The sequence below is a fragment of the Heptranchias perlo genome, chromosome 22 (assembly GCF_035084215.1).
Source record: "Heptranchias perlo isolate sHepPer1 chromosome 22, sHepPer1.hap1, whole genome shotgun sequence".
NCBI classification, from domain to species: Eukaryota; Metazoa; Chordata; class Chondrichthyes; order Hexanchiformes; family Hexanchidae; genus Heptranchias; species Heptranchias perlo.
Genome location: NC_090346.1, coordinates 18557597 through 18585069, shown reverse-complemented (window position 1 = coordinate 18585069; position 27473 = coordinate 18557597). Strand labels below are relative to the sequence as shown.

The 27473-nt window shown below is 46.6% G+C and overlaps 1 protein-coding gene across 2 annotated transcripts in view; it reads left to right on the top strand.

Annotated features, from left to right (window-relative positions):
• Positions 1-27473, top strand: part of llgl1 (LLGL scribble cell polarity complex component 1) — a 116532-nt gene that overhangs the window by 74464 nt on the left and 14595 nt on the right. The window contains exons 6-17 of one of the 2 annotated variants that reach the window (XM_068003091.1): positions 2318-2480; positions 4555-4687; positions 6794-6848; positions 9624-9778; positions 11149-11366; positions 11807-11874; positions 12757-12910; positions 17557-17661; positions 18343-18635; positions 19470-19623; positions 25363-25516; positions 26245-26361. In XM_068003091.1, the coding sequence (XP_067859192.1) occupies positions 2318-2480; positions 4555-4687; positions 6794-6848; positions 9624-9778; positions 11149-11366; positions 11807-11874; positions 12757-12910; positions 17557-17661; positions 18343-18635; positions 19470-19623; positions 25363-25516; positions 26245-26361 (1769 nt within the window). Of the gene's footprint in view, positions 1-2317; positions 2481-4554; positions 4688-6793; positions 6849-9623; positions 9779-11145; positions 11367-11806; positions 11875-12756; positions 12911-17556; positions 17662-18342; positions 18636-19469; positions 19624-25362; positions 25517-26244; positions 26362-27473 lie in introns of both variants that reach the window. The other variant, XM_068003090.1, reaches the window with a different exon arrangement.

Below are 27473 nucleotides of genomic sequence, written 5' to 3'. Positions count from 1 at the left end.
GATGTTCAGTTTGGGTTCCGCCAGGACCACTCTGCTCCAGACCTCATTACAGCCTTGGTCCAAACATGGACAAAAGAGCTGAATTCCAGAGGTGAGGAGAGAGTGACTGCCCTTGACATCAAGGCAGCATTTGACTGAGTGTGGCACCAAGGAGCCCTAATAAAATTGAAGTCAATGGGAATCGGGGGAAAAAACTTCAGTGGCTGGAGTCACACCTAGCACAAAGGAAGGTGGTAGTGGTTGTTGGAGGCCAGCCATCTCAGCCGCAGGAGTTCCTCAGGGCAGTGTCCTAGGCCCAACCATCTTCAGCTGCTTCATCAATGACCTTCCCTCCATCATAAAGGTCAGAAATGGGGAAGTTCGCTGACGATTGCAGTGTTCTGTTCCATTCGCAACCCCTCGGATAATGAAGCAGTCCATGCCTGCATGCAGCAAGACCAGGACAACATCCAGTCTTGGACTGATAAGTGGCAAGTAACATTCGTGCCAGGCAATGACTATCTCCAACAAGAGAGAGTCCAACCACCTCCCCTTGACATTCAATGGCATTACCATCACTGAATCTCCCACCATCAACATCCTGGGGGTCACCATTGACCAGAAAGTTAACTGGACCAGCCATATAAATACTGTGGGTACAAGAGCAGGTCAGAGGCTGGGTATTCTGCGGCGAGTAACTCACCTCCTGACTCCCCAAAGCCTTTCCACCATCTACAAGGCATAAGTCAGGAGTGTGATGGAATACTCTCCACTTGCCTGGATGAGTGCAGTTCCAACAACACTCAAGAAGCTCGACACCATCCAGGACAAAGTAGCCCGCTTGATTGGCACCCCATCCGCCACCCTAAACATTCACTCCCTTCACCACCGGCGCACAGTGGCTGCAGTGTGTACTATCCAGAGGATGCACTGCAGCAGCTCACCAAGGCTTCTTCGACAGCACCTCCCAAACCCGCGACCTCTACCACCTAGAAGGACAAGGGCAGCAGGTACATGGGAACAACACCACCTGCACGTTCCCCTCCAAGTCTCGCACCATCCAGACTTGGAAATATAGCGCCGTTCCTTCATCGTCACTGGGTCAAAATCCTGGAACTCCCTTCCTAACAGCACTGTGGGAGAACCTTCAACACGCAGACTGCAGCGGTTCAAGAAGGCGGCTCACCACCACCTTCTCGAGGGCAATTAGGGATGGGCAATAAATGCTGGCCTCGCCAGCGACGCCCACATCCCATGAACGAATTTTTTTTTTAAATGTGGAAAGTTGGCATCCCTGCAGGGCAATGAGCTGGACAGCTGTGGGGGCTGCGATCCCGCCCTCCAGCGAAGGGCAGAGCCTGCGGTCATTCTCTTCATGGAGAAGAGCCTATTGTCCACTTGGCAACCCCGCTCAATAGCCAAGTGGCGATTGTAAATGGCTGTGGACATTTGTCTCTTCTAGTAACTCCCAGATATTGTGCATCTTGCTAATGTTTAAATATTTAATCTCTTTTTTTCCCCGATGGCTCAGCTGGTTACGGCAGTGAGAGTAGCTAAGTCAAACAAACCGGGAAGATCCCAGGCTGGAATGCCCGTCTGTGCCGTTGGCCAATTTCTGGTGGGGGAGGCACTACAAGTAGTCTTGTTGGGTTTGGGAGAGGTTCCTGATTCTTACCCAGGATCCCTGCTCAAAATGCTTATTTCTGGCTATTTGGTGAAGATGGGGCTGAGCCTGGCTGATGTCCCCCACAGTTGAACAGCTTATTGATCCTCCATGTTGCAGACTTGTGCATGAAGAATGGCCATTTAGCAAAGTGCTGCATTGTGGCCCAGCCTTGGCCTTTGGGGCAGAGATGAAATCTGAGTGGAAGGAGTGGGTGGGTTGAATTTTCCACAACTGTTACAATATGTCTGTGTGAAATGCGCTGTGTTTGGCTCGTGTGGCTCGGCCGCGCTGTGTTTGGCTCGTGTGGCTCGGCCGCGCTGTGTTTGGCTCGTGTGGCTCGGCCGCGCTGTGTTTGGCCCGTGTGGCTCGGCCGCGCTGTGTTTGGCCCGTGTGGCTCGGCCGCGCTGTGTTTGGCCCGCTGTTTGATCTACTATGGGTAATTAGTGCTGGCCACTTGACTGCAAGCACCGTTTACTTAATGCAGTTTCTGTATCGAGGTATAAAATCTGCTCATGAAATATAGTTACTAATCCCAAAATATAAGCACTACTTGAATCACTTACCTCAATCTAAACAGGCTGCTTGGAGGACCTTGCTGTGTTGAATCTGTAAGCTGCTGAGTTTACTTGTTGATCTTTTGTGAGCTGGTTTTAATCTCCTGGACGTTGTTAGTGTTCCAGATGATTACAAGTGTGGAAAAGCGCTGGGACCAGTTGAATCGCTCCAGGAGCATCCTGCTGATCCAGACAAGATCCTGATTGGCTACAGCCGAGGCTTAGTGCTACTGTGGGGTCAGAGTGCACGCTCTGTGGAGAATCTGTTTCTGGGCAACCAGGTAACTGGAACAGCGGCACCGACGAGAATTGCTGGCTAACACTTGATTTTGAAGCCGAATGTTGCACTTGAGCTGGGTTCCACTGGTTTTTGGCCGTTACGGTGTAGACTGTGTAGTTAGACATTGATCACTCTAATTTGGGGTGGAGAATTTTTCCACCCTATTGTGTCTCTGAAACTTGAGCTCATCCAAAATACAGCTGCCCCGTATCCTAACTCGCACCAAGTCCTGTCCACCCATCACCCCTCACCCCTCTGCTCGCTGACCTACATCTCGGTCCACCATCACCTTGAATTTAAAATTCTCATCCTCCTGTTCAAATCCCCCCCCGGCCTCGCCCTCCCTATCTCTGTAGCCTCCTCCAGCCCTACAACCCTCGGAGAACTCTGCGCTCCTCCAATTCTGGCCCCATGCACATCCCCCATTTCCTTAGCTCCATCATTGGTGGCCGCCAATGACGGAGCTAAGGAAATGGGAGATGTGCATGGGGCCAGAAATGGAGGAGCGCAGAGTTCTCCGAGGGTTGTAGGGCTGGAGGAGGCTACAGAGATAGGGAGGGCGAGGCCGGGGGGGGGATTTGAACAGGAGGATGAGAATTTTAAATTCAAGGTGATGGTGGACCGAGATGTAGGTCAGCGAGCAGAGGGGTGAGGGGTGATGGGTGGACAGGACTTGGTGCGAGTTAGGATACGGGGCAGCAGAATTTTGGATGAGCTCAAGTTTCAGCCACCTCGGCCCTAAGCTCTGGAATTCCCTCCTTTAACCTCTCTCCCTCTCACCTCCTTTTAAGACTCTCCTTAAAACCTACCTATTTGACCAAGCTTTTGTTCACCTGTCCTAATGCCGCCTCCTTTTGGTTCAGTGACAAATTTTGTCTGATTAAAGCCCCTTAGGACGTTTTACTACGTTAAAGGTGCTATATAAATGTAAGTTGTTGTTGAAGAATGGAGGAGTAATCCACTGGTGCATGAACCAGGTGCCTCGTTCAGAGATTGCAACGGTACAGCTCTGTCTCCCTGTTTTAAAATATATTGGCAGCTCCAGTCTTCTGGCATCCATCCATCCACACTCGAGTCCTGAAATATAATTTCCTGCCTCATCTCCCTGGGGTCCTAGGATGTATTCGGTTGGGCCCTGACACTCCTCTTCCTTTAGCCTAACTACCTTATCCGTCACAACATGGTTCCTCTCACTCTCAACCACTTTATAATCCACCTTCACTCTCCTATCCTTTTTAGTAAGACCGGTGCAAAATATTTTGCACATTTCTGCCGTTTTTTGATCTACAAATTGACAATCCTCTCCTCTCGCAGGTCTCACTTAACAATTCTCTTTACTGATTTACTTGTAAAATACTTCACTCCAATGTTGTTTAAAATATTTTACTCATACTCCCTCTTAGTGGTCTTATTTTCTGCTTTTGGTTTTTTCATTATTATATTCTTTGTCTACTTTTAATTGGTTCTGACCTTATTTTTCCATGGCATCCTAAAACTCCTGGTAGTTTCCTTTATTAATGGATAATACTTGGTCCGCACCTTTGCAATTTTTTTTTAAGACAAGCCACTGATGCTGTACTGTCCTGTGTGCCCATTTCTTCCACCTCATCTCACCTTGGCTAGCTCGCTCCCCATCTTCTAAAATCTCCCCTATTCCAAACTGGTCCAGTTTTTGTACTGACTTTTCCCTTTTCTAGTTAGATCTTAAACCTCATCATATTGTGTTCTTTACTCTCATCTACCTGATTTGTTTAATTGCTCATAACCAGATCAAGCAATGCCTCTGCCCTTGTAAGCCACTAACTACTAAATTAAGTACAAGAGACCTTTCTTTTGCCCTAACCCCCCAGCCCCCACTGTTGAACCCAGTTGTACTCTGGAATATCATGGATGAGATGAGTTAACTTGGCACAGAGCTGGGAGCCAGTGTGTGGGTCGGTTCCACAGTGCATTTACCAACAGAGTTATGTTTTCCCCAATATTGGTTTATTAGAGTGTCATAATAAGGCCAAATTGATGCAAAGTGTTGTGAAATGCATGGTGCTGGAAGGTGACTGAATCTTGTTGTCCCATAGCAGCTCGAGAGCCTGAGCTGGGAGAGGAGCAGCAAGACGTTTGTGAGTTCCCACAGTGACGGAGGCTATATGGTGTGGTCAGTGAACAGCGCAAGGTCCAAGACCCAGCCCCTCACCACCTCCATCCCTTATGGTGAGTGCAGTGGGTCAAGATGCTTAAATCACATCATTCAATTTTGCACGTTATAAAAATCTAGTTATGATCTTTTTTGAGGCTAAGTTAATCATTCAAGTCTATTTGTCATGCTCACCTGCCTGAGATTGGGAACTTTGTGGAAGATTGTGTAACTCCTCCAGGCTTGAATAGTGCACAAATTACATTGAAGTCCTGCGTCATTGCAAGAACAATATAGTGCAAACTGGTTTTTGGTTCTTTTAGATTGAGACTGAGTGGGAGAAGGTAAAGAAAACATTAAATATTTCCCATTGAAAGTGGATGGGGACGGGGGCCCCGCTGCCTGCCGGGGGACGGGGGCCCCGCTGGCCCCAGGGACGGGTGAGTGATATTCGAAGCCTTGGACAGGTGTGAGTTTTACAGTGAGGAGCTGTTGGGGGCAGAAAATCAAGGAAAGGAAACCACTGCTTGGAAGCAGCATGACTCGCTGTCCTCAAGTAGGGTGGAGACATGACTCCTGACTGCTCAACAACTCCCCTTTTCACATTAGTTAGGTATAGAACTCATTGTGTAAGTAATTGCATGTGGCAGCTTATTGCTTTTTGATGAAGCAAAATACTGTTTTGAAAAAAATAACTTGTTTTGCCTAAGATAGGAATCAGCAGTGGAAACATGCAATGGTATAGGAGTATTTTTTGGAGAAGGAAATGGCCACTTAACCCAAAAGCTTTTTTTTGCCTGCTCACCATATTCCTCCGTGCCTTCTCTGTGGAAATATATCTAATTGTCTGTTAAACCTCGTAATACTGTGCATTTTAGTGGCCTTTCCTGCTAACTTATCCCACAAGTGCTTTTTTCAGAAAAGAAATGCAGCCAGACTTTCTTCCAACTTTCTGATTTTGTTTATTTCAAAGTTGGCAAGTTCCTTAATCTCTTTGCGTAGCTCAGATACATCTGTTTTGAAAACATGAGCTGAGCTCCACGTGTGAAAAGCATGCTGACATGGGATCGAGATTCATTCGCTGTGTGCTTGCTGGTGGGAGTGTGAACGCATGAGGGGAGAAGTGCTTTTGGTGGCTGAGTGCCTGTGGAACGTGTTAATGAAAAGTGCATGTCTTCATCTGTATTGGACTCTGGACCTATTGCACTGAGATAAGGGCCACAGGGGAACAATGGCATTTCCTTCAGCTTTCCCAAATGGCTTTGAAGTATTGGAATGCTCCACAAACTCAGCTTCATCGCATGTGTTTCATACTCTGCTCTTGTTACAGGGTTCCCAGTGGATCAAATACTCCATGTAAAAAAAAAACAACTTATTTCTGCCAGTTTGAATAATGACTTCCCATATTACTTGCAAAATAACTTTTCTGCTCTGCCAGGGTCAATATTTTTAACTTTTGGTTGGATAAATTTGTGCCCTCTTCATTTCTCTTCCCTCTTCTCCCCTGCCTCATGCATCTACCCGGTACTGCACGTCTCCATAATGGTGCCGTTTACTATGGTCACTCCTCTTGTTCCTCCTAAGTTCCCACTACACACGTTTTCTTCTCCCTGTTAAAACCACAACTCATTTACATGGTGTCTGTTCTAATTTGTTCTTTCCCAGAGCCCAAAAATTGTGCAACTTTTTAACAGTGATTGTCCCTTCCTTCGATTGTAGTCTTTTCTAACTCGTTTGGCACCACCTCGTCACTACTTCTGATTTCTCATGTTCTTGTTATTTCAACCTGTGCTGTCCTGCTCTGCGAACCTTCTTTCTTTGCCTTCTCAATTCTTTTCTTTAAAAAAAAAGACGCACCATGTGAGTAATTGCCTGTCCCACAGCCTCCGCGTGGGTGGGTTGCACAGCTTAGGAGCATAATAGTTCAGAACAGACATGAGGCTTTGTTTCTCTCCAGCTGAGGGGGCACTAGCTGGGTTAGAAATACTCCGTGCTATAGTCAGTGAAATGAAGTATCTTTTTGGTAGAGAATTTTTTACCCTTATTCTGAGAACTTTGAAAGCACTCCTCCAAGAACTTTGCCACAAACCTCACTGAGGATGATTCTGTTACTAGATTATTGCTAGGTTGTTAGTTTTTAAGCACATTTTCTTATTGAATAAACTTTCTCTTTCCTCCGTTAGGTCCATTCCCTTGCAAAGCCATCAACAAAATCCTTTGGCGAACATCAGAAACAGGGCAAGTACCTTTTTTGACTGATTCTCATTCCCTTGCACACAGTTTCACCTCTCCTCCCCTGGGATTGGGAACAGAATGAACCTGTATCCTGTTGCATTGTAGTACTGTGCCAACATGGATATTTCCTTTGGCCGGTCATGTGCTTTTGCTGACCAATTGTTCTGGCATTAAGCAGCTGAATAAATGTTTGTTCTTCTGCCCCTTTATCAGCCAATTCTCCTGAAGTGATTGGTTCATGCTGCTGTATGGTTCAACATTGCTGCCTGCCCATAGGCTCACTCTTCATGCTTGAGGCTAGGCAGTGACTGGGTGGAACATCCCAACTAAGCCTGGCCCTGCCTAACATCCACACATGCACATTTTCTGCAAAGAGTCACGATACTAACATTGTGAACCCTTGCACGTTCCCTCCACTGCCCCAGCTAGCTCAGCACAGATGGAACCGGAGACCGATTGAGTGAGTGATCTGTGGAAGCAGCTGCCTTGATTTTGGTCTTGTTCCATGCTTTGTTGTGTAACAGATGGAAGACTTGAGGACCACACCTCAAACCCAGCTCGACCTCACCACCACTTCCCGCGGTCCTTCCACTGTCTCTGATTTGTCACACTGCATGTCCAAGCAAAAATTTCCTCCAGCTAAATATTGGTAAGATCGAAGCTATTGTCTTTGGTCCCCGCTGCAAACTCAGTTCCTCGCCACCAACTCCATCCCTCTCCCTGGCCACTGTCTGAGGCTGAACCATACCATTTGCAACCGTGGCATCCTATTTGACCCCAAGATGGACTTCCGCCCACATATCCGCTCCATCACCAAGACCATCTATTTCCACCTCCATAACATCGCCTGTCTTTGCTCCTGCATCAGCTCATCTGCTGCTGAAAGCCTCATCCATGCCTTTATTACCTCTAGTGTTGACTATTCCAATGCTCTCCTGGCCGGCTTCCCACCCTCCATAACTCTGCTGCCCATATCCTAACTTGCACCAAGTCCCGTTCACCCATTACCCCTGTGCTCGCTGACCTACATTGGCTCCTGGTCCGGCAACATCTCAATTTTAAAAATCGCAGCCTTGTATTCAAATCCCTCCATGGCTTCGCCCCTTCCTATCTCTGTAACCTCCTACAACCCTCCGAGATCTCTGCGCTCCTCCAATTCTGGCCTCTTGTGCTTCCCCGATTTTAATCACTCCACCGCTGGCAGCTGTGTAATTAGCTGCCTAGGCCCTAAGCTCTGGAATTCCCTTCCTAAACCTCTCCACCCCTCGCTCTCCTTTTTAAGAGGCTCCTTAAAATTATTAATAGTCATTTAGAAAGTCACGGATTAATCAAGGACAGTCAGCATGGATTTGTTAAGGGAAGGTCGTGTCTGACTAAATTGATTGAATCTTTTGAGGAGGTAACAAGGAGGGTCGATGAGGGTAATGCATTTGATGTGGTCTACATGGATTTTAGCAAGGCTTTTGACAAGGTCCCACATGGTAGACTGGTCAAAAAATTAAATGCCCATGGGATCCAAGGGAAAGTGGCTAGTTGGATCCAAAATTGGCTCAGTGGCAGGAAGCAAAGGTGTTTTTGTGACTGGAAGGCTGTTTCCAGTGCGGTCCCTTGCTTTTTGTGGTATACGTTAATGATTTGGACTTGAACGTGGGGCGCACGATCAAGAAGTTTGCAGATGATAGAAAAATTGGCCGCGTGGTTGATAGTGAGGAGGTAAGCTGTAGATTGCAGGATGATATCATTGGATTGGTCAGGTGAGCAGAAAAGTGGCAAATGGCATTCAATCCGGAGAAGTCTGAGGTAATGCATTTGGGGAGGGCAAACCAGGCAAGGGAATACACAATAAATGGGAGGATACTGAGAAGTCTAGAGGAACAGAGGTACCTTAGAGTGCATGTCCATGTATCCCTGAAGGTAGCAGGACAAGTAGATAAGATGGTTAAGAAATCATACAGGATACTGTCCTTTATTAGCCAAGGCATAGAATATAAGGGCGGGGAGGTTATACTAGAACTTTATAAAACACTAGTTAGGCCACAGCTTGAGTACTGCATATAGTTCTGGTCACCACAATACAGGAAAGATGTGATTGCACTAGAGAAAGTACAGAGGAGATTTATGAGGATGTTGCCAGGGCTGGAGAATTTTAGCTATGAGGAAAGATTGGATAGGCTGGAGTTGTTTTCTTTGGAACAGACGAGGCTGAGGGGTCATTTAATTGAGGTATGTAAAATTATGAGGGGCCTAGATAGCGTGGATAGGAAGGACCTATTTCCCTTAGCAGAGAGGTTAACAACCAGGGGGCATAGATTTAAAGTAATTGGTAGAAGGGTTAGAGGGGAGCTGAGGAGAAATTTTTTCAGAGTGTAGTGGGGGTCTGGAACTCACTGCCTGATAGGGTAGTAGAGGCAGAAACTCTCATCGCATTGGATGTACTTGGATATGCACCTGGAGTGCCGTAGCCTAAAGAGTTGGAAAGTGGGATTAGGCTGGATAACTCTTTTTCGGCCGGCACAGACATGATGGGCTGAATAGCCTCTTCCTGTGCTGTAAATTTCTGATTCTAAAACCTACCTTTTCACCCAAGCTTTTGGTCACCTGTCCTAATATCTCATGTGGCTCAGTGCCAAATTGTGTTTGGTAACACTCCTGTGACGCACCTTGGGAATTTTTACTACGTTAAAGGCGCTATATAAATTGTTATTGGGATGGGTGCATGAGTTTGGGAGATGCCCTATGCCATCTTTTTGTTTAATTTTTTTATTTGCTTCTCTCTAGGAGTCCTTTTGTAATCTTCAGTGGTGGAATGCCAAGAGCCAGCTATGGGGATAGGCATTGCATCACCATAATGCAGGGCAAGGCCCAGGTCACCCTGGACTTCACCTCTCGTGTCATAGACTTCTTTACAGTGCATAATATAGACCCCGAGCAAGGTAATGATCTCTCTTACTTGGGTGTAATTTGGTGCCCAATATCCTATTCTTTGGGTGGGGGGAGAGCTGAGGAGGAGCCGGTGATGGATTGTGCTCCACTTTAAAGGAGTTGGTACCTTGGTGTGGAATGGATTGTTTGCCTGCTCCTGGGCCGTGGGGTCCCACATGCTGCTGTGAAGAGGCTGCGTGAGGGTGAATGGAAACCAGATTTCCCCCATGGTGCGGAGAGTCCTCCCCAGGATGTCATGAGGAATTCAATGGGAACAAGGAGAATACTGGAAATCTAGGCTAAACACAGGAATGTTGTGTTTCAGTAACTGGCCTGGAAAACCCAGTATCCTCAATTGGAAGGAAAGATATTGCATTGTGCATTTTTAATATAAATTAGAGGGATATTTTTCCCACAGGCATTCTAGATTACGGTCATTTATAGCGTCTTATGTCAGAGTATTTAGTAAAGGATCTGTTATCGGCCAAAGCTGAAAGTTTGGTGACTTGAAGTTGGAATTTGTTGACTGGAGGTCACCGGTTACGGTTATTGGCTTAGTACAAAGAGAAGAGTCAATTCTCTCTCAACTCTCAATTTGCTTTATTCACACCGTTAGATCATATACATATAGCTTATACATCTGGTTAGATATAGACATGCAGTTTGTACCAGGTTATACAGTTTTATACCCAAACTAGGATCTAAACGCACACCCACTAGGTTTCTCTGACACTCCCTGAGTGGTCACAGAATATAAAGGATATTATATTACCCGGAAAGGAGAGCTGACGCTGGCCAGGCATTCCGTTCTCTCTCTCGACGTTGTCTCTATGTCCCTGCGTAGGGTCTTCCGCTTCCGCGATGGTTGGTCTCCGGAGTCTTCGCTCTGGCTCCACGCCCCAGATTCTTCATTCTTATTCCGAATCTTATCTCTTCAAGCTGTGCTGTCTCTCTCTCCCGTTGGTTTAGGCTTGCTCGCCTAGTCTGTGTCTTCTCTTCTTTGGCTCTGTCCCAAGGACTTAGGTAGCATTACCTCATTACTCCTTTTCTAAATAAGGACTTGTCTTATCACATCTCCTTTGTCTTTCACAAAACTTAGTTAATTCAAACTGGTTCCAGCCAGCTCAGGCCAGCAACTGAACTCAGGTTACTTCAGTTCAAAAGTTGCTTTTGCCTGTGTGTCAGCAGTTTGGAATAAACTCAGTAGTTTCTGCAGCCCCTGGCCAACAAATTTCATTTATTAATTATAACTTCATATTTAGAAGCACAGTTGGACAGAACACAACTTGTAAACTGTTGGTGACATATCATCTTTTCTTTGTATATTCCGTGCGAATGCAGATGGCGGTTTTGAAGCACTTGTTTTGTTTGCCTTAAGCAGAGTTGGATAATCCCAGAGCACTCCTGGTGCTGGTGGAGGAAGAGCTGGTGGCAGTGGACCTACAGACTGCAGGCTGGCCTACAATTACTCCGCCGTACCTCTCACCACTTCATTCCTCTGCCATCACTTGTTCCTATCACATTTCCAACGTCCCAGTCAAGCTCTGGGAGAAGCTCATCTGTGCAGGGAAGCAACAGAACCCCCAGCATTCAACGGTGGTGAGTAACTGATCTGCAAGTTCATTTGGCCATGCAAGAACTCTTCATTGTCCTGCTGATCTCGTTACTGTAATAGCCTCACATGTCCAAAGATAATTTGAGCACTCAATGCCCAGACTAACTACTACAAACCAGTATATTTTTTCTTTAAAAAGTGTTAGCTGGTTTCGCAAATGGCAGCTGGAAATAACTGGACGGACTTCCCCCAGGTTTGCTAGGAATACAGAAAGACTGGGAGGTCTCACTGGTTTATGGTTGAATATAGAATTCCATTCCTATGCTATGGAATTACAGCATGTTCTGTATTTTTGTTTGGAGGAATATATTCAGTGTCCCTTTTTTTTAAACCTGCACGTTGCAACTAGTTGTAATTGATTTATTGGATGAGATTGTTTCCACTTTTATTTTACGTGTTTTTAATGCCATTCTATATTATTTAGGAGTGGCCAATTAATGGCGGGAAGAATCTGGCTCCAGAACCAGTCCATAAGGGACTTCTGTTAACGGGGTAAGAGATTTTTCATGCCTGTTTGTTTAATTTTATATTTGTCTTTGGGAATTGCTATTCAAATCCTTAAATGAAGCAAACTGGTGTTGTCGTTGGTCTTTCAGGTCTGCTTTGTTTGTTCCTGGCCTGTTTCCCTTTTTGTAATTTTCTCTCTCCTCTCCATCTCCCCTGGAGCTTTGAAGGTGCTGACATTGCCCCAGTGGCCATTCTTGTATGAGCACATTAATTCTTATTGGATATTATGTGACGAGCAATAACACTGCCTAGTTTGTTGCTCAGCCCAGCCGAGGGGTGCGAAAGCCAATCATAACCCTAACCTGCAGTGAATAACGGTCAACTGATGTCTCCATTAAAAGCATTGGAAAGAAAAATGCTCCCCGATGTTAAGTCCTGTCATGATTTGCTATGTTAGTTATTTAAAAGCCCTTCAATGCCAGATTATGGCTGTAAACGATATAAAGATTTGAAAAGTGTTCCCTCCAGGCCAGCTGACAATGGTGCCTTTCCCACCAGTCACTGTGCACCTCAGTGATGCAGCATGACCAATGGGGGGGGAAGTTATTAAACAGGTTTGTCAAGTGACTTGCTCCTGTGCCTCTGGGGTAAGTGCCGTTGACCTGGCTGTGAGCTGCTGTGCTGTTTGGGGAAGTGCCAGGCTTTTGTTTATAAATGAGGCTCAGGGAATCTTGTGCATCACTGCACTGGTTTAACCTGGTACTGGGAAAAATAAGGAAGGAATTTTAGTGGGGTGGGGGGAGGGAAAGAGAAGATAGAAAATAAATTGCCAATTTCTGCTGGTTCATTTGATCTTTATCTTGGATGAACAGTCAGTATGACCATCGCACGAGGACTGTGTTTACTCATTGCCCCATTTGCTCTTAGGCATGAGGATGGAACAGTGACGTTCTGGGATGCATCTGGTGTGTCGCTGAAACCTCTTTATAAACTGACCACGGCAAATATTTTCCAGACGGACGCAGACCATAACGAGAGTTTTACACAGTCTGGGGAGGAGGAGTGGCCTCCGTTCCGCAAGGTAACATTATCTGGTTCAGCAACGGGTCGTTTTGTGGAGTGCAGGCGCAGTGGGACTTCAAGGGTTTTTTTTATTTGTTCTTGGGATGTGGGCATCGCTGGCAAGACCAGCATTTATTGCCCATCCCTAATTGCCCTTGAGAAGATCGTGGTGAGCCGCTGCCTTTAACCACTGCAATCTGTGTGGTGAAGGTTCTCCTACAATGCTGTTAGGAAGGGAGTTCCAGGATTTTGACCCAGCGACGATGAAGGAACAGCGATATATTTCCAAGTCGGGATGGTATGTGACCTTGGAGGGGAACGTGCAGGTGGTGTTGTTCACATGTGCCTGCCGCCCGTATCCTTCTAAGTAGTAGAGGTCGCGGGTTTGGGAGGTGCTGTTGAAGAAGCCTTGGTGAGTTGCTGCAGTGCATCTTCTGGATGGTACACAGTCAGCCACAGTGCGCCAGTGGTGGATGGGGTGCCAATCAAGCGTGCTGCTTTGTTCTGGATGGTGTCGAGCTTCTTGAGTGTTGTTGGAGCTGCACTCATCCAGGCAAGTGGAGAGTATTCCATCACACTCCTGACTTGTGCCTTGTAGATGGTGGAAAGGCTTTGGGGAGTCAGGAGGTGAGTCACACGCTGAAGAATACCCAGCCTCTGACCTGCTCTTGTAGCCATAGTACTTATGTGGCTGGTCCAGTTAAGTTTCTGGTCAATGGTGACCCTAGGATGTTGATGGTGGGGGATTCGCCGATGGTAATGCCGTTGAATGTCAAGGGGAGGTGGTTAGACTCTCTCTTGTTGGAGATGGTCAGTGCCTGGCACTTATCTGGCGCAAATGTTACTTGCCACTTATCAGCCCAAGCCTGGATGTTGTCTAGGTCTTGCTGCACGCAGGCACGGACTGCATCATTATCTGAGGGGTTGCGAATGGAACTGAACTCTGCAGTCATCATCGAACATCCCCATTTCTGACCTTATGATGGAGGGAAGGTCATTGATGAAGCGGCTGAAGATGGTTGGGCCTAGGACACTGCCCCGAGGAACTCCTGCAGCAATGTCCTGGGGCTGAGATGATTGGCCTCCAACAACCACTACCATCTTCCTTTGTGCGAGGTATGACTCTGGCCACTGGAGAGTTTTCCCCTTGATTCCCATTGACTTCAGTTTTACCAGGGCTCCTTGGTGCCACACTCTATCAAATGCTGCCTTGATGTCAAGGGCAGTCACTCTCTCCTCACCTCTGGAATTCAGCTCTTTTGTCCATGTTTGGACCAAGGCTGTAATGAGGTCTGGAGCCGAGTGGTCCTGGCGGAACCCAAACTGAGCATCGGTGAGCAGGTTATTGGTGAGTAATTACCGCTTGATAGCACTGTTAAAGACGTCTTCCATCACTTTGCTGATGATTGAGAGTAGACTGATGGGGCGGTAATTGACCGGATTGGATTTGTCCTGCTTTTTGTGGACAGGACATCCCTGGGCAATTTTCCACATTGTCGGGTAGATGCCAGTGCTGTAGCTGTACTGGAACAGTTTGACTAGAGTTGTGGCTAGTTCTGGAGCACAAGTCTTTCAGCACTACAGCCGAGATGTTGTCGAGGCCCAAAGCCTTTGCTGTATCCAGTGCACTCAGCCGTTTCTTGATACCATGTGGAGTGAATAGAATGGCTGAAGACTGGCTTCTGTGATGGTGGGGATATCGGGAGGAGGCCGAGATGGATCATCCACTCGGCACTTCTGACTAAAGATGGTTGCAAACGCCTCATCCTTGTCTTTTGCACTCACGTGCTGGACTCTGCTATCATTGAGGATGGGGATGTTTACAGAGCCTCCTCCTTCCGCTAGTTGTTTAATTGTCCACCACCATTCACAACTGGATGTGGCAGGACTGCAGAGCTGAGATCTGATCCGTTGGTTGTGGAATCACTTAGCTCTGTCTATAGCATGTTGCTTCCGCTGTTTAGCATGCATGTAATCCTGAGTTGTAGCTTCACCAAGTTGGCACCTCATTTTTAGGTACGTCTGCTGCTTCTTCTGGCATGCTCTTCTACACTCCTCATTGAACCAGGGTTGATCCCTTGGCTTGTTGGTAATGGTAGAGTGAGGAATATGCCGGGCCATGAGGTTACAGATTGTGCTGGAATACAATTCTGCTGCTGCTGATGGCCCACGGCACCTCATGGATGCCCAGTTTTGAGCTGCTAGATCTGTTCTCAATCTATCCTATTTAGCACAGTGGTAGTGCCATACAACATGTTGGATGGTGTCCTCGGTGTGGAGACAAAGTCCCGTCTTCACAAGGACTGTGCGGTGGTCACTCCTACCAATACTGTCATGGACAGATGCATCTGCGACAGGTAGATTGGTGAGGACGAGGTAAGTAGGTTTTTCTCTCCTATTGATTCACTCACCACCTGCCGCAGGCCCAGTCTGGCAACTATGTCCTTCAGGACTCAGCCAGCTCGGTCAGTAGTGGTGCCACCAAGCCACTCTTGGTGATGGACATTGAAGTCCCCCACCCAGAGTACATTCTGTGCCCTTGCTACCTTCAGTGCTTCCTCCAAGTGGTGTTCAACATGGAGGAGGACTGATTCATCAGCTGAGGGAGGGCGGTAGGTGGTAATCAGGAGGTTTCCTTGCCCATATTTGACCTGATGCCATGAGATTTCATGGGGTCCGGAGTCAATGTTGAGGACTCCCAGGGCCACTCCCTCCTGACTGTATATCACTGTACCGCCACCTCTGGTGGGTCTGTCCTGCCAGTGGGACAGGACATACCCAGGGATGTTGATGGAAGAGTCTGGGACGTTGGCTGAAAGGGTTGATTCTGTGAGTATAGCTATGTCAGGTTGTTGCTTGACTAATCTGTGGGACAGCTCTCCCAATTTTGGCACAAGTCCCCAGATGTTAGTGAGGAGGACTTTGCAGGGTTGACTGGGTTAGTTTTGCCTTTGTCATGTCCGTTGCCTCGTGGTCCAATGCCGGGTGGTCCGTCCGGTTTTATTCTTATCGTGACTTTCCGTAGCGAGATTGTATGACTGAGTGGCTTGCTAGGCCATTTCAGAGGGCAATTAAGAATCAACCACATTGCTGTGGGTCTGGAGTCACATATAGGCCGGACCGGGTAAGGACGGCAGGTTTCCTTCCCTAAAGGACATGAGTGAACCAGATGGGTTTTTACGACAAAAATTGATTGTTATTGATTGCTGTTTGTAACATTTCCCACTGCAATAATGTGCAGTGGAGGTTGGTAGGAGGCAGATTGCATTCTCTTCCTGTGCAATATTTCCAATCGCATCCACAGTGTAGAAGGAATGTACTGGGAGGAGACTAGCGATGGGATGGGTAGTAACCTCCCATTTGCACATGTTGGTACATCTCCTAGCAGCCAGTACAGTGGCCTGAGATATTCCTGGGCCTGGCCACTCTGACTGGAGATTCATCATCATGAAAGGAGGGTGGACAGGAAACTAACGGAAGGGAGCAGGAGAGTGGGATTAGACTGGGTGAGATATTAAAGGGTATGGGGAGTGAGCAGGAGAGGTGGGATATTAAAGGGATCGGGGGAGAGTAGGATTGGACTGGGTGGAATATTAAATGTACGGGGAGTGAGCAGGAGAGCGGGATTAGACTGGGTGGCTCATGAGGGAAAACATCAATGTTGATTTGATGGACCAACTGGTCTGTCTGTGCTGGAACAATCTAGAAGTTGCTACATCTAAAACTGGCAATGCCAACTGATAAAAGGCGCTGTGGTTTTCGCAGAGTTACGTGGAGTAGGTGGGAATGTTAGCTAAGCAGTGCAACAAATGCGATACAATTCATTGCTCCAGGGAATTGCTCTCTGCCAAGTCGCCTGACAAGCTGGAAAAAGCCCATTCTGTGCTGGTGCAATGTTCCTCGATCCTGTGGGTCCTTTGAGATTATTGATCCGCTCCTATCTGGCCCCACTGTGAGACATGGAGACAGTGAAACTACTTAATTTCTGCGCAGATTCTCAATGCAGTTTAACTGCCTTTCCAAAGCATTCTTAACAGTTCCTACTCAGCGTCAGGGAAGCTTGTTAAATTTGGATTTGCAAGATGCTTAACTGCAGGTTCTTGGGAAGTGGCTAATCCCTTGATTCAGTTATCTTTTGAATCTTGAAGTCTGATTTTACCAGTTTACCAGAAAACCAGTTGAGGCACTGGCAGTTTTGGTGAAGCACAGTTCTATGGTGCAGGTTACTGTCTTGGGCAATTCAGCAAATGGCACTTCATTTCTGTAGCAATACCAAAATCTGCAAAACCCTGACCCCCCCCCCCCACCTCACCTCCAGTATACGGATCGAACACCATTCAGAAATTCTGACACTTGATGTTTGTAAAATTAAGATGCTAAAACCTCTGCTTTTATTATACGTTTGTGGTTTACACAGTGGAGGGTTCAAAGGGGTAATCGAGCATGCGCATAATCTGTCGATGCAAGGATGGATGTTTGAGTAGCTTGGACGTGGTGTCTATGCAGAGAATGGTGGTGGAGAACTAGTACTGCATTCCTTTCTCTTCCCTTCACCTCCTCTTTCTCCCCCCACCCCCGCCCGCCCACCCCCCCGCCCGCCCGCCCCCCCACCCAAACCAGTGTCTGTAGATGTTAAATATTTCCAGTGATGTCCTCTTATTATAGGTTGGCTGCTTTGATCCCTATAGTGATGATCCCAGGCTGGGGATCCAGAAGATTTCCCTGTGTAAATACAGCAGTCGGCTGGTGGTTGCTGGAACAGCAGGACAGGTACCAACATATATTCAACTGTTTCTCTGCTTTAAAAGTTACAAAGTTGGGACTGACATTGACTGTGTGTGTGTGTAATGGGGTGTGGACTGTGTGTGTGTAGAATGGAGTGGAATACAACTTTCAAATAGAGGCCTGTCTGTTGTCTTAACCTGAGCGTGAATCGTACTCCGGGGAGGAGAGAAATTATTTAAAATATAATTACTGAGGGGACTATGTGGTTGCAATTTTCATTTCTTGCACAAGTTCAAAACCAGCCCAGACCTATGGGTTGAAAGATTCTTCTCTGGCTGCAAGACTGTCTGAAATGAGCCTCTGGCCGACTCAATCCAGTGTGTTCTGACCTTGGGACCACAGAATAAAACTGCCCTTAACTGACTCTTAATAATCATACTCAAAGGTCACAAGGGTGGCTATTGTGGGGGTATTGGATTTGATGCAGTTATTGGGCACCACGGAGATTACCACTGAGGAACGTTGTTAGTCCAAAATAGGAGCAGCTTCTCTCTGGGTCTAAACCATTGTGTACCTGCAGCAAGAGTGCTTGATGCTGCCATTGGCTATCTGACATGGAAAATGTTGGTTTCCCAGCACTAACATCCCTCACTATGAACAAAATTGTTCCTTTTTTTAATATAAGAAGTAATTTTGCAAAGTTGATTGGTTTTTGAATTCCCGCAGGTTCTTGTCCTGGAATTTAATGATGAAAGGTCTGAACGGAAGATCAATGTCTCTTCGATTGACCTCCTTCAGGATCGGGAGGGTTTCACGTGGAAAGGCCATGACCGGTTGACCCCAAAAGGTGGTCTAGTCAGCTTTGTATCTGGTTACCAGCCGAGCTTTCTGGTCCAGTGTATTCCACCAGCAGCTGTCACGGCAGTGACTCTGCACACTGAGTGGCAGCTTGTGGCATTCGGTACCAGTCATGGTTTTGGGGTCTTCGATTACTACAGACAGCAGCCAGTATTAGCCAGGTGTGTGCTGGAGATCTTCGTGTAAATGGTATCCTTTCAATTCTCCTCCCACCCCTGCCCCAAGCTGTTTGAAACTGGGAATGAGGACATGAAGCTACTTGCTGTCTGGTGGTACTAGTTAGTCACCTCCATAACTTGACTCTTTTGCTAGATGTTATCCCAACTCTGTCTTCCTCCAAAATGAACTGATCTGAGTTTTGTATCTGAGGGAAACGATGACCTATTTCAGCAACTTAATTTTATCTCTGGGCTTTTCCCCCAATCCTGTTTGGGTTCCTTTTGAAAGCTGTTACCAGAGGAATCATTTATTATAGTTCGAGCAGTTTTTTCTCCTCCTCCTTCCCTGTTATGCTGCTATTCTCTCTACCCTCTTCCCTGAAGATGGTGACTGGGCCCCTGGGTACCATCCCCCGGGTACCTTTAGGTTGGTGGCAGATGCCAACTTAAGCTTAAGTTTTTTATAAAGTAACATTATGTGGGCGCATCCATAACCAGAAAGGACCATCGCATTCCATCGTCGGGGAAATATATCCCGTAATATTTCACTAACACACATTCTGCGGGCACTTACCCACCTCTCTCTTGAATTTGCTGATCTAATCGGTCTTCACTCCCTCCCTTGCTGGTCCATTTCATTTGTTCAACACCCCCCCACCCCCCCACCCCGAATGAAAGTTAAACACAAACTCTGTTCGTCCTCCTGCCTCTTAGTTTGAGGCTATTCCTTCCTGCTTTCTGTCTTACTTTTTACCAATGCTTCACCTGGATTTGTCCATTTTTCAGTGCTGCTGGTCAGGAACACAGTGGTTTGATGTTTGTTTGTCGCCTCTCCAGGTGCACACTGCATCCAAATGATTCTCTGGCAATGGAGGGCCCTCTTTCCCGGGTGAAATCACTGAAGAAGTCGTTGCGTCAATCATTCAGGAGGATACGAAAGAGCAGAGTATCCGGAAAGAAGAGGATGGCTCCCAGTAGCCCTGCCAGTAAGGTACTGCTCAAGGAGTGTGGAAATTCAATCCTCTGTTCAGTCCACCACTCTGATTGAAAGTGCACCTAAATATTTAAACTTTGAGAAATTTTACTCCCACTTTCAGGCTGTATATTCTCCTGGAGAGAACAGGGAAATGTTTGTGTCTCTTTCCCATTGCCTGTGACCAGCCGTGTTTTTAGGAGGGGGAGGGTTGAAATGAACCAGCTTAAAGTGTGAAGAAATGTGAGATCCCTTAAACACGGATTTTTCGTCCTGGTTGAGTGTTCACACCCAGTGCTTTTATGACGGGCAGCAAGAATGTGCTCGCAAGTGTGAAAGTGATGCCAGTGATCATATGACCATAGAAAATAGGAGTAGGAGTAGGCCATCCGGCCTCTCGAGTCTGCTCTGCCGTTCAACAAGATCTTCTACCTCATTGCCATTTCCCTGCACTGTCCCCATATCCCTTGATGCCATTAATATCTAGAAATCTATCAATCTCTGTTTTCAATGTACTCAATGACTGAGCCTTCAGGGGTAGAGAATTCCAAAGATTCACCTCCTCTGAGTGAAGAAATTTCTCCTCATCTCAGTCCTAAATGGCCTACCCCTTATTCTGAGACTGTGACACCTGGTTCTAGACTCCCCAGCCAGGGGAAATATCCTCCCTGCATCTACCCTGTCGAACCCTGTAAGAATTTTATATGTTTCAATGAGATCAGCTCTCATTCTTCTAAACTCCAGTGAATACAGGCCTAGTCTACTCAATCTCTCCTCACATGACAATCCCTCCATCCCAGGAATCAGACTGGTGAACCTTCATTGCACTCCCGCTATGGCAAGTATATCCTTTCTTAGGTAAGGAGACCAAAATTGTACACAATACTTCAGGTGCGGTCTCACCAAGGCCGTATATAATTTCAGTAAGACATTTTTACTCCTGTACTCAAATCCTCTTGTAATAAAGGCCAGCATACCATTTGCCTTCCTAATTGCTTGCTGCACCTGCATGTTAGCTTTCAGTGACTCACGTACAAGGACACCCAGGTCCCTTTGAACATCGACATTTCCCAATCTCTCACCATTTAAAAAATACTCTGCATTTCTGTTTTTCCTACCGAAGTGAATAACTTCTCATTTTTCCACATTATATTCCATCGGCCATGTTCTTGCCCACTCACTTAGCCTGTCTATATCCCCTTAAAGCCTCTTTGCATCCTCCTCACAACTCACATTCTCACCTAGTTTTGTGTCATCAGCAAACTTGGAAATATTATATTTCGTCCCCTCATCCAAATCATTGATATAGATTGTGAATAGCTGGGGCCCAAGCACCGATCCCTGTGGTACCCCACTAGTCACAGTCTGCCAACCTGAAAAAGATCCGTTTATTCCTACTCTGTTTTCTGTCTGTTAACCAATTCTCAATCCATGCCAGCATATTACCCCCAATTTCATGTGCTCTAACTTTGTTCACCAACCTCCTGTGTGGGACCTTATCGAAAGCCTTCTGAAAATCCAAATACACCACATCCACTGGTTCCCCCTTATCTATTCTACCAGTTACATCCTCAAAGAACTCCAATAGGTTTGTCAAACAGAATTTCCCTTTCATAAATCCATGTTGACTCTGCCAAATCCTATTATTATTTTCTAAGTGTCCTGTTATTACATCCTTTATAATAAATTCTAGCATTTTCCCTACTACTGATGTCAGGCTAACAGGTCTGTCGTTCCCTGTTTTCTCTCTCCCTCTCTTAAATAGTGGGGTTACGTTTGCTACCCTCCAATCTGCAGGAACCGTTCCAGAATCTATAGAATTTTGGAAGATGACAACCAATGCATCCAGTATCTCTATAGCCACCTCTTTAAAAACCTGGGATGTGGATCATCAGGTCCCTGGGATTTATCAACTTTCAGTCCCATTAATTTCTCTAGTACTATTTTTTTTTTTACTAATTCTTTCAGGTCCTCATTCTTGCCAGACCCTTGATTCTCTAGTATTTCTGGGAGGTTTTTTTGTGTCGTCTTCCATGAAGACAGACAAAGTATTTGTTTAATTTCTCTGCCATTTCCTTATTCCCCATTATAAATTCTCCTGTCTCTGTCTGTAAGGGACCCACATTTGCCTTCGCCACTCTTTTCCTTTTTATATACCTATAGAAGCGTTTTTACAGTCCGTTTTTATGTTTCTCGCTAGTTTACTCTCATATTCTATTTTCCCTTTCTTTATCAATTTCTTGGTCCTCCTTTGCCGAATTCTAAAATGCTCCCAATCCTCAGGCTTACAGCTCTTTCTTTGATTTAATACTATCTTTAATTTCTCTTGTTAGCCACGGTTGGACCACTTTTCCTGTTGGGTTTTTGTGCCTTAAAGGAATATATATTTGTTGCAAATTATGTATTAATTCTTTAAATGCTAGCCATTGCCTGTCTAGTCATACCTTTTAATGTAGTTTTCCAATCAACCACAGCCAACTTGTGCCTCATACCTTCATAGTTTCCTTTTGTTTGGATTTAAGACCCTAGTTTCGGATTGAACGACATCACTTTCAAACTTAATGAAGAATTCTATCATATTATGGTCACTCATCCCTAAGGGCTCCTTTCGAACAAGATTATTAATTAACCTTTTCTCATTGCACAATACTAGATCTAAAATAGCCTGTTCCCTAGTTGGTTCCTCAACATACTGATCTAGAAAACCATCTCATATACATTCCAGGAATTCGCCCTCCACCGTATTAGTGCTAATTTGGTTTGCCCAATCTATATGTGGATTAAGGGCCCCCATGATTACTGTAGTACCCTTGTTATATGCACTTCTAATTTCCTGCTTTATACTGTGCCCTACATTACCACTACTGTTCGGTGGCCAATAAACAACTCCCACCAATGTTTTCTGCCCCTTGCTGTTTCTTAGCTCCATCCAAATTGATTCTACATCTTCTGAGCCAAGATCCTTTCTTACTATTGTACTGATCTCATCCTTTATTAACAGCGTTACCCCTACCTCCTTTTCCTTTTTGCCTGTCCTTCCTAAATGTCGAATATCGTTGAATATTCAGTTCCCAGCCTTGGTCACCCTGCAGCCCCGTCTCCATAACGGCAATTAGATCACACCCATTTACTTCTATTTGTGCCGTCAATTCATCTACCTTGTTGCAAACGCTGCGTGCATTCAGATAAAATGGCTTTAATTTTGCCTTTTTAACATTTTTTCCTATTTTGACCTTATTTGCTGCTCGCCTTTGTTTCCACTGCCTTCCAATTTCATTTATACTTTTCTGCCTTCCACTTCCAGCTTTGTTACTCTCCCTTCTGAATCTCCTCCCAGGTTCCCATCCACTTGCCAAGTTTGTTTAAACCCTCCCCAACTGCACTAGCAAACCTCCCTACAAGGATATTGGTCCTGGCTCTGTTGAGGTGCGACCCATCTGGCTTGTACAGGACCCACCTCTCCCAGAACCAGTCCCAATGCCCTAGGAATCTGAAGCCCTCCCTCCTGCACCATCTCTCCAGCCACACATTCATCTGCTTTATTCTCTTATTTCTATAATCACTAGCATGTGGCACCGGGAGTAATCCGGAGATTACTACCCTTGAGGTCCTGCTTGTTAATCTCTTTCCTAAATCCTTAAACTCTGCCTGCAGGACCTCATCCCTCTTTCTACCTATGTCGTTGGTACCGACATGGACCACGGCCTCTGGCTGTTCACCACCCCCCTTCTCCCCCCCCCCCCCCCCCCTCCACAGAATGTTCTGCAGCCGTTCAGTGACCTCCTTGACCCTGGCACCAGGGAGGCAACGTACCATCCTGGAATCACGTCTGTGGCCACAGAAATGCCTGTCTGCTCCTCCAACTATGACATCCCCTATGACTATTGCTCTTCTGACTTTTCCCCACCGCGCCCCCCGGTACGGCTGGGTCACCCATGGTGCTATGGTCTTGGCTCTGGCTGCTCTCTGCAGTGGAATGCTTTCCCTCACCAGTATTCAGAGCTGAATATTAGTTGGAGAGTGAGATGCTGTCAGGGGTCTCCTGCACTACCTGCCTGGTCCTCCTTGTCTGTCTGGCTGTCACCCAGTCCCTCTCTGCCTGCACTTTCTTAAGCTGCGTGGTGACCACCTCCTGAATCTTGCTATCCACGTAGCTCTCAGGCTCGCGATTGCACTGTGTGACGCCAGCTGCTGCTCGAGCTCCAAAACCCGGAGTTCGAGCTCCTCCAGCTGACGACACTTCCTGCACCTGTGGTTGTCCAGGACATGGGAAGTGTCCTGGAGTTCCCACCTGGCACTAATGTGCATTCCATGGGTGTGAGCTGCGCTGCCCTGCCTCGGTTTATTAGGTTATCTAAACTTAACAAAAATAAACTAAAGACTTAAATAACAAAGACTCACACCGGTAAGAGAAAACCTCACCAACTAGCAGCCAATCAGCTCCTTCCCTTGTGCTGACGTCACCCTTGATTTTCTTACCTCACTCCTTGAAACCCCGAATTTGTTATCGCTGATCCCGCGCTCCACCATCTCTCGCTCCTTTTATCGCTGATCCCGCGCTCCACCGTGTTTCGCTCCTTTTATCGCTGATCCCGCGCTCCACCATCTCTCGCTCCTTTTATCGCTGATCCCGCGCTCCACCGTGTCTCGCTCCTTTTATCGCTGATCCCGCGCTCCACCGTGTTTCGCTCCTTTTATCGCTGATCCCGCGCTCCACCGTCTCTCGCTCCTTTTATCGCTGATCCCGCGCTCCACCGTCTCTCGCTCCTTTTATCGCTGATCCCGCGCTCCACCGTGTCTCGCTCCTTTTATCGCTGATCCCGCGCTCCACCGTGTCTCGCTCCTTTTATCGCTGATCCCGCGCTCCACCGCGTCTCGCTCCTTTTATCGCTGATCCCGCGCTCCACCGCCTCTCGCTCCTTTTATCGCTGATCCCACGCTCTGCGCGCTCTCCGCTCTCGCTCCTTTTATCGCTGATCCCACGCTCTGCGCTCTCTCCGCTCTCGCTCCTTTTATCGATGATCCCGCGCGCTCTCCGCTCTCGCTCCTTTTATCGATGATCCCGCACTCTGCTCTCTCGCTTCTCATTTTATCGCTGATCCCATGCTCCGCTCGCGCTCTCACTCCTCCTTTTATCGCTGATCCCGTGCTCCATCCTCTCCCCCTCACTCCTCCTTTTATTGATAATCCCGCACTCCGCGCTCTCTCTCCTCTCTCGCTCCTTTTATCGCTGATCCTGCGCTCTATGGGTTTGTATTTCTCAAAAGTGTGACTTATGCGCTGTAATTTAGTCAGTCATGGCACAAGATATGAACATAGGAACAGGAGTAGGCCATTCAGCCCCTCGTGCCTGCTCCGCCATTTGATAAGATCATGGCTGATCTGTGATCTAACTCCATATACCTGCCTTTGGCCCATATCCCTTAATACCTTTGGTTGCCAAAGGCCCTTGCCTCCTGAGTTCAGTCGGGTTTCTAAGCAGTTTGTGGTGTAATACAAGCTTCAGTCTGATTCTGGACATAAACAGAATATGACTTTTACATCTGGATGGTTATAAATGTGAGAGTTTACTGCGAGTTAAGACAATCATTGGACCAAAGTTCCTCAGCCAGGTGCTGCTCAGCCCTCCCCTTGATTTGGATATACACTGACTAACATGAACTGATTGTGTTGGGTCACAGAAATACAAGTCACTGTTGGTGGATAATTGTGTGGGATTTGATGGGTTTGATTTAAAAATCCACTCTATCACAACAGGTCCAAGAAGCAAACGCCCAGCTTGCTGAGCAGGACGGTCCACGTGAGGCTGAGGTGACTCCAGTACAGAGACGAATAGAGCCACGGTCTGCCGATGACTCTCTCTCGGGTGTCGTCCGTTGCCTTTACTTTGCTGACACCTTTTTGCGAGATGGTGAGTGCTGTTTTCTGGATGTGTAATTTGGGGCTAATCCCATCTTGTAGGGACAAGTGGAACTGCCCAAAGCACCAGTTTTGCAGTCAAAAACTGCCTTCTATTTAGTCCAATAGTTAATTTGCCCTGTGTTTCCTCCACCACTGAGGAATGTGATCGCATTGGTGCTGGGTTGCAGGGTTGTGGCTCAGTTGTATCGTTATAGGGAGCTGTGACCCTCACCTCCCATTCCAGAGTGGGCGAGGGTTACTGATACTAATGGCCTAGAATTGGCCACTTGTTTGCTGCCTTAGCCTGGGGCACAGTGCACGCAGACTTGGGGAATCAGAACAACCTCAGTCTGCTGTGGGTGGAAAGCAGAGGAAATGCCAAAAAAAAAACCCAGACCTGACTTTTATATAAAAAAGACAAGGAATGCAGTGATTAAATTAATCAACTTCTTTAAAAAAAAACAGTCTTTATCACTGAATTTCTGTGTTTAACTATTTTGCTACAGATGCTGGGGGGAATCACTGGTTTGTGTATCATCCCAGCCACGCTACAGGCAACAGTGTGTGGTATCTTTGAACTTTGGCACTGGCTGTGGCCTATTGGTGCTGTTTTGTTCTTTGTTCACTTTATCCACCTGTGCCCTTACCCACAATAGATTTGCTCACACAGGCAGCTGTATCACATTGGAGATGTCTGCTCTTTATCTCGTGTAATGCTTTTATTTTATTATCCTTTAGCCACACACCACGGCCCAACAATGTGGGCAGGAACGAACGCTGGGTCAGTTTATGCCTACGCACTGGAGGTTCCGTCTAGAGAGAAGTGGACAGAGAAATCGGCAGAGGCAGTATTGGGTAAGCACCATATCCATCTGATTCCCACTCGACACTTCCTGCATTATTGTTTTAGTTACCATGGCACAACCAGTCCAGTTCAGTTCATTCACTGATTCTGCTGTGCACATCTTGTTTATATTTTAATACCTGTTGTGCTATTTATTCTTAAATGGTCTGAAACTGAAAAATGATGTAATGGTGAAAATTGTTTTGGTTTATATAGCGACCGGTTGCTGAGCTTTCTTATATCGGTGCGTTGCTGTAATACTAAAATAACAGTGTGGGCCGATATCTGCCGCAATCGCTGCCTTTTCTTTATTTTACCTGAAATGCTGAAATATTGTTTTTCAGCACTGAAAATCAATTTTGGAACAAAACTGATTTTTTAAAGAAAGGGCAAAATGTGTTCTGTTTAAAAATGTAAGAAATAGGAGCAGGAATAGGCCGCATGACCTGGAGCTTGCTCCGCCATTCAATAAGATCATGGCTGATCTTCTACGGGGAGGGAACGATTGGGAGGGGCGGTGGGAGGGAGGGAGGGGTGGTGGGAGGGACGGGCAATTGGGAGGGAGGGAGGGAGGGGCGGTGGGTGGGCCGACGATTGGGAGGGAGGGAGGGGCGGTGGGTGGGCCTGTCCCATTTCCTGCACTGCACTGGGCCTGGACATTGTGTAGTTGATCTGATTGTATGGCTTAGTGTTACAAAGAGAGAATGATCCTATTGGATGGTTGAGCAGGCTCTTTGGAAATGGGACCGGATCCGAGATCATTAAAATCCTCAGGGGTTCGAGAGGGTGGATGCGCAGAAACTGTTTCCACTTGAGTCCAGAACAAGGGGGATAAATATAAGATAGCGATTAACAGATCAAATGAAGAATTTAGGAGAAATGTTTTTACCCAGGGAGTGGTGAGAATGTGGAACTTGCTGCCACATGGAGTGGGTGGGGTGAATCGCACAGATGCTTGAGAAGAAAATAGAGGGATAAGGGGGCAGGATGGGAAGAGGTAATTAGAGTTGGAGGAGGCTTGTGTGGAGAATAAACACCAACATAGGCCAGTTGGGCCGAATGGCCTGTTCGTTTGCTTGATGGAGATTCAGGTTAGTCAAAAAATTATCTTTATTGTACTAAA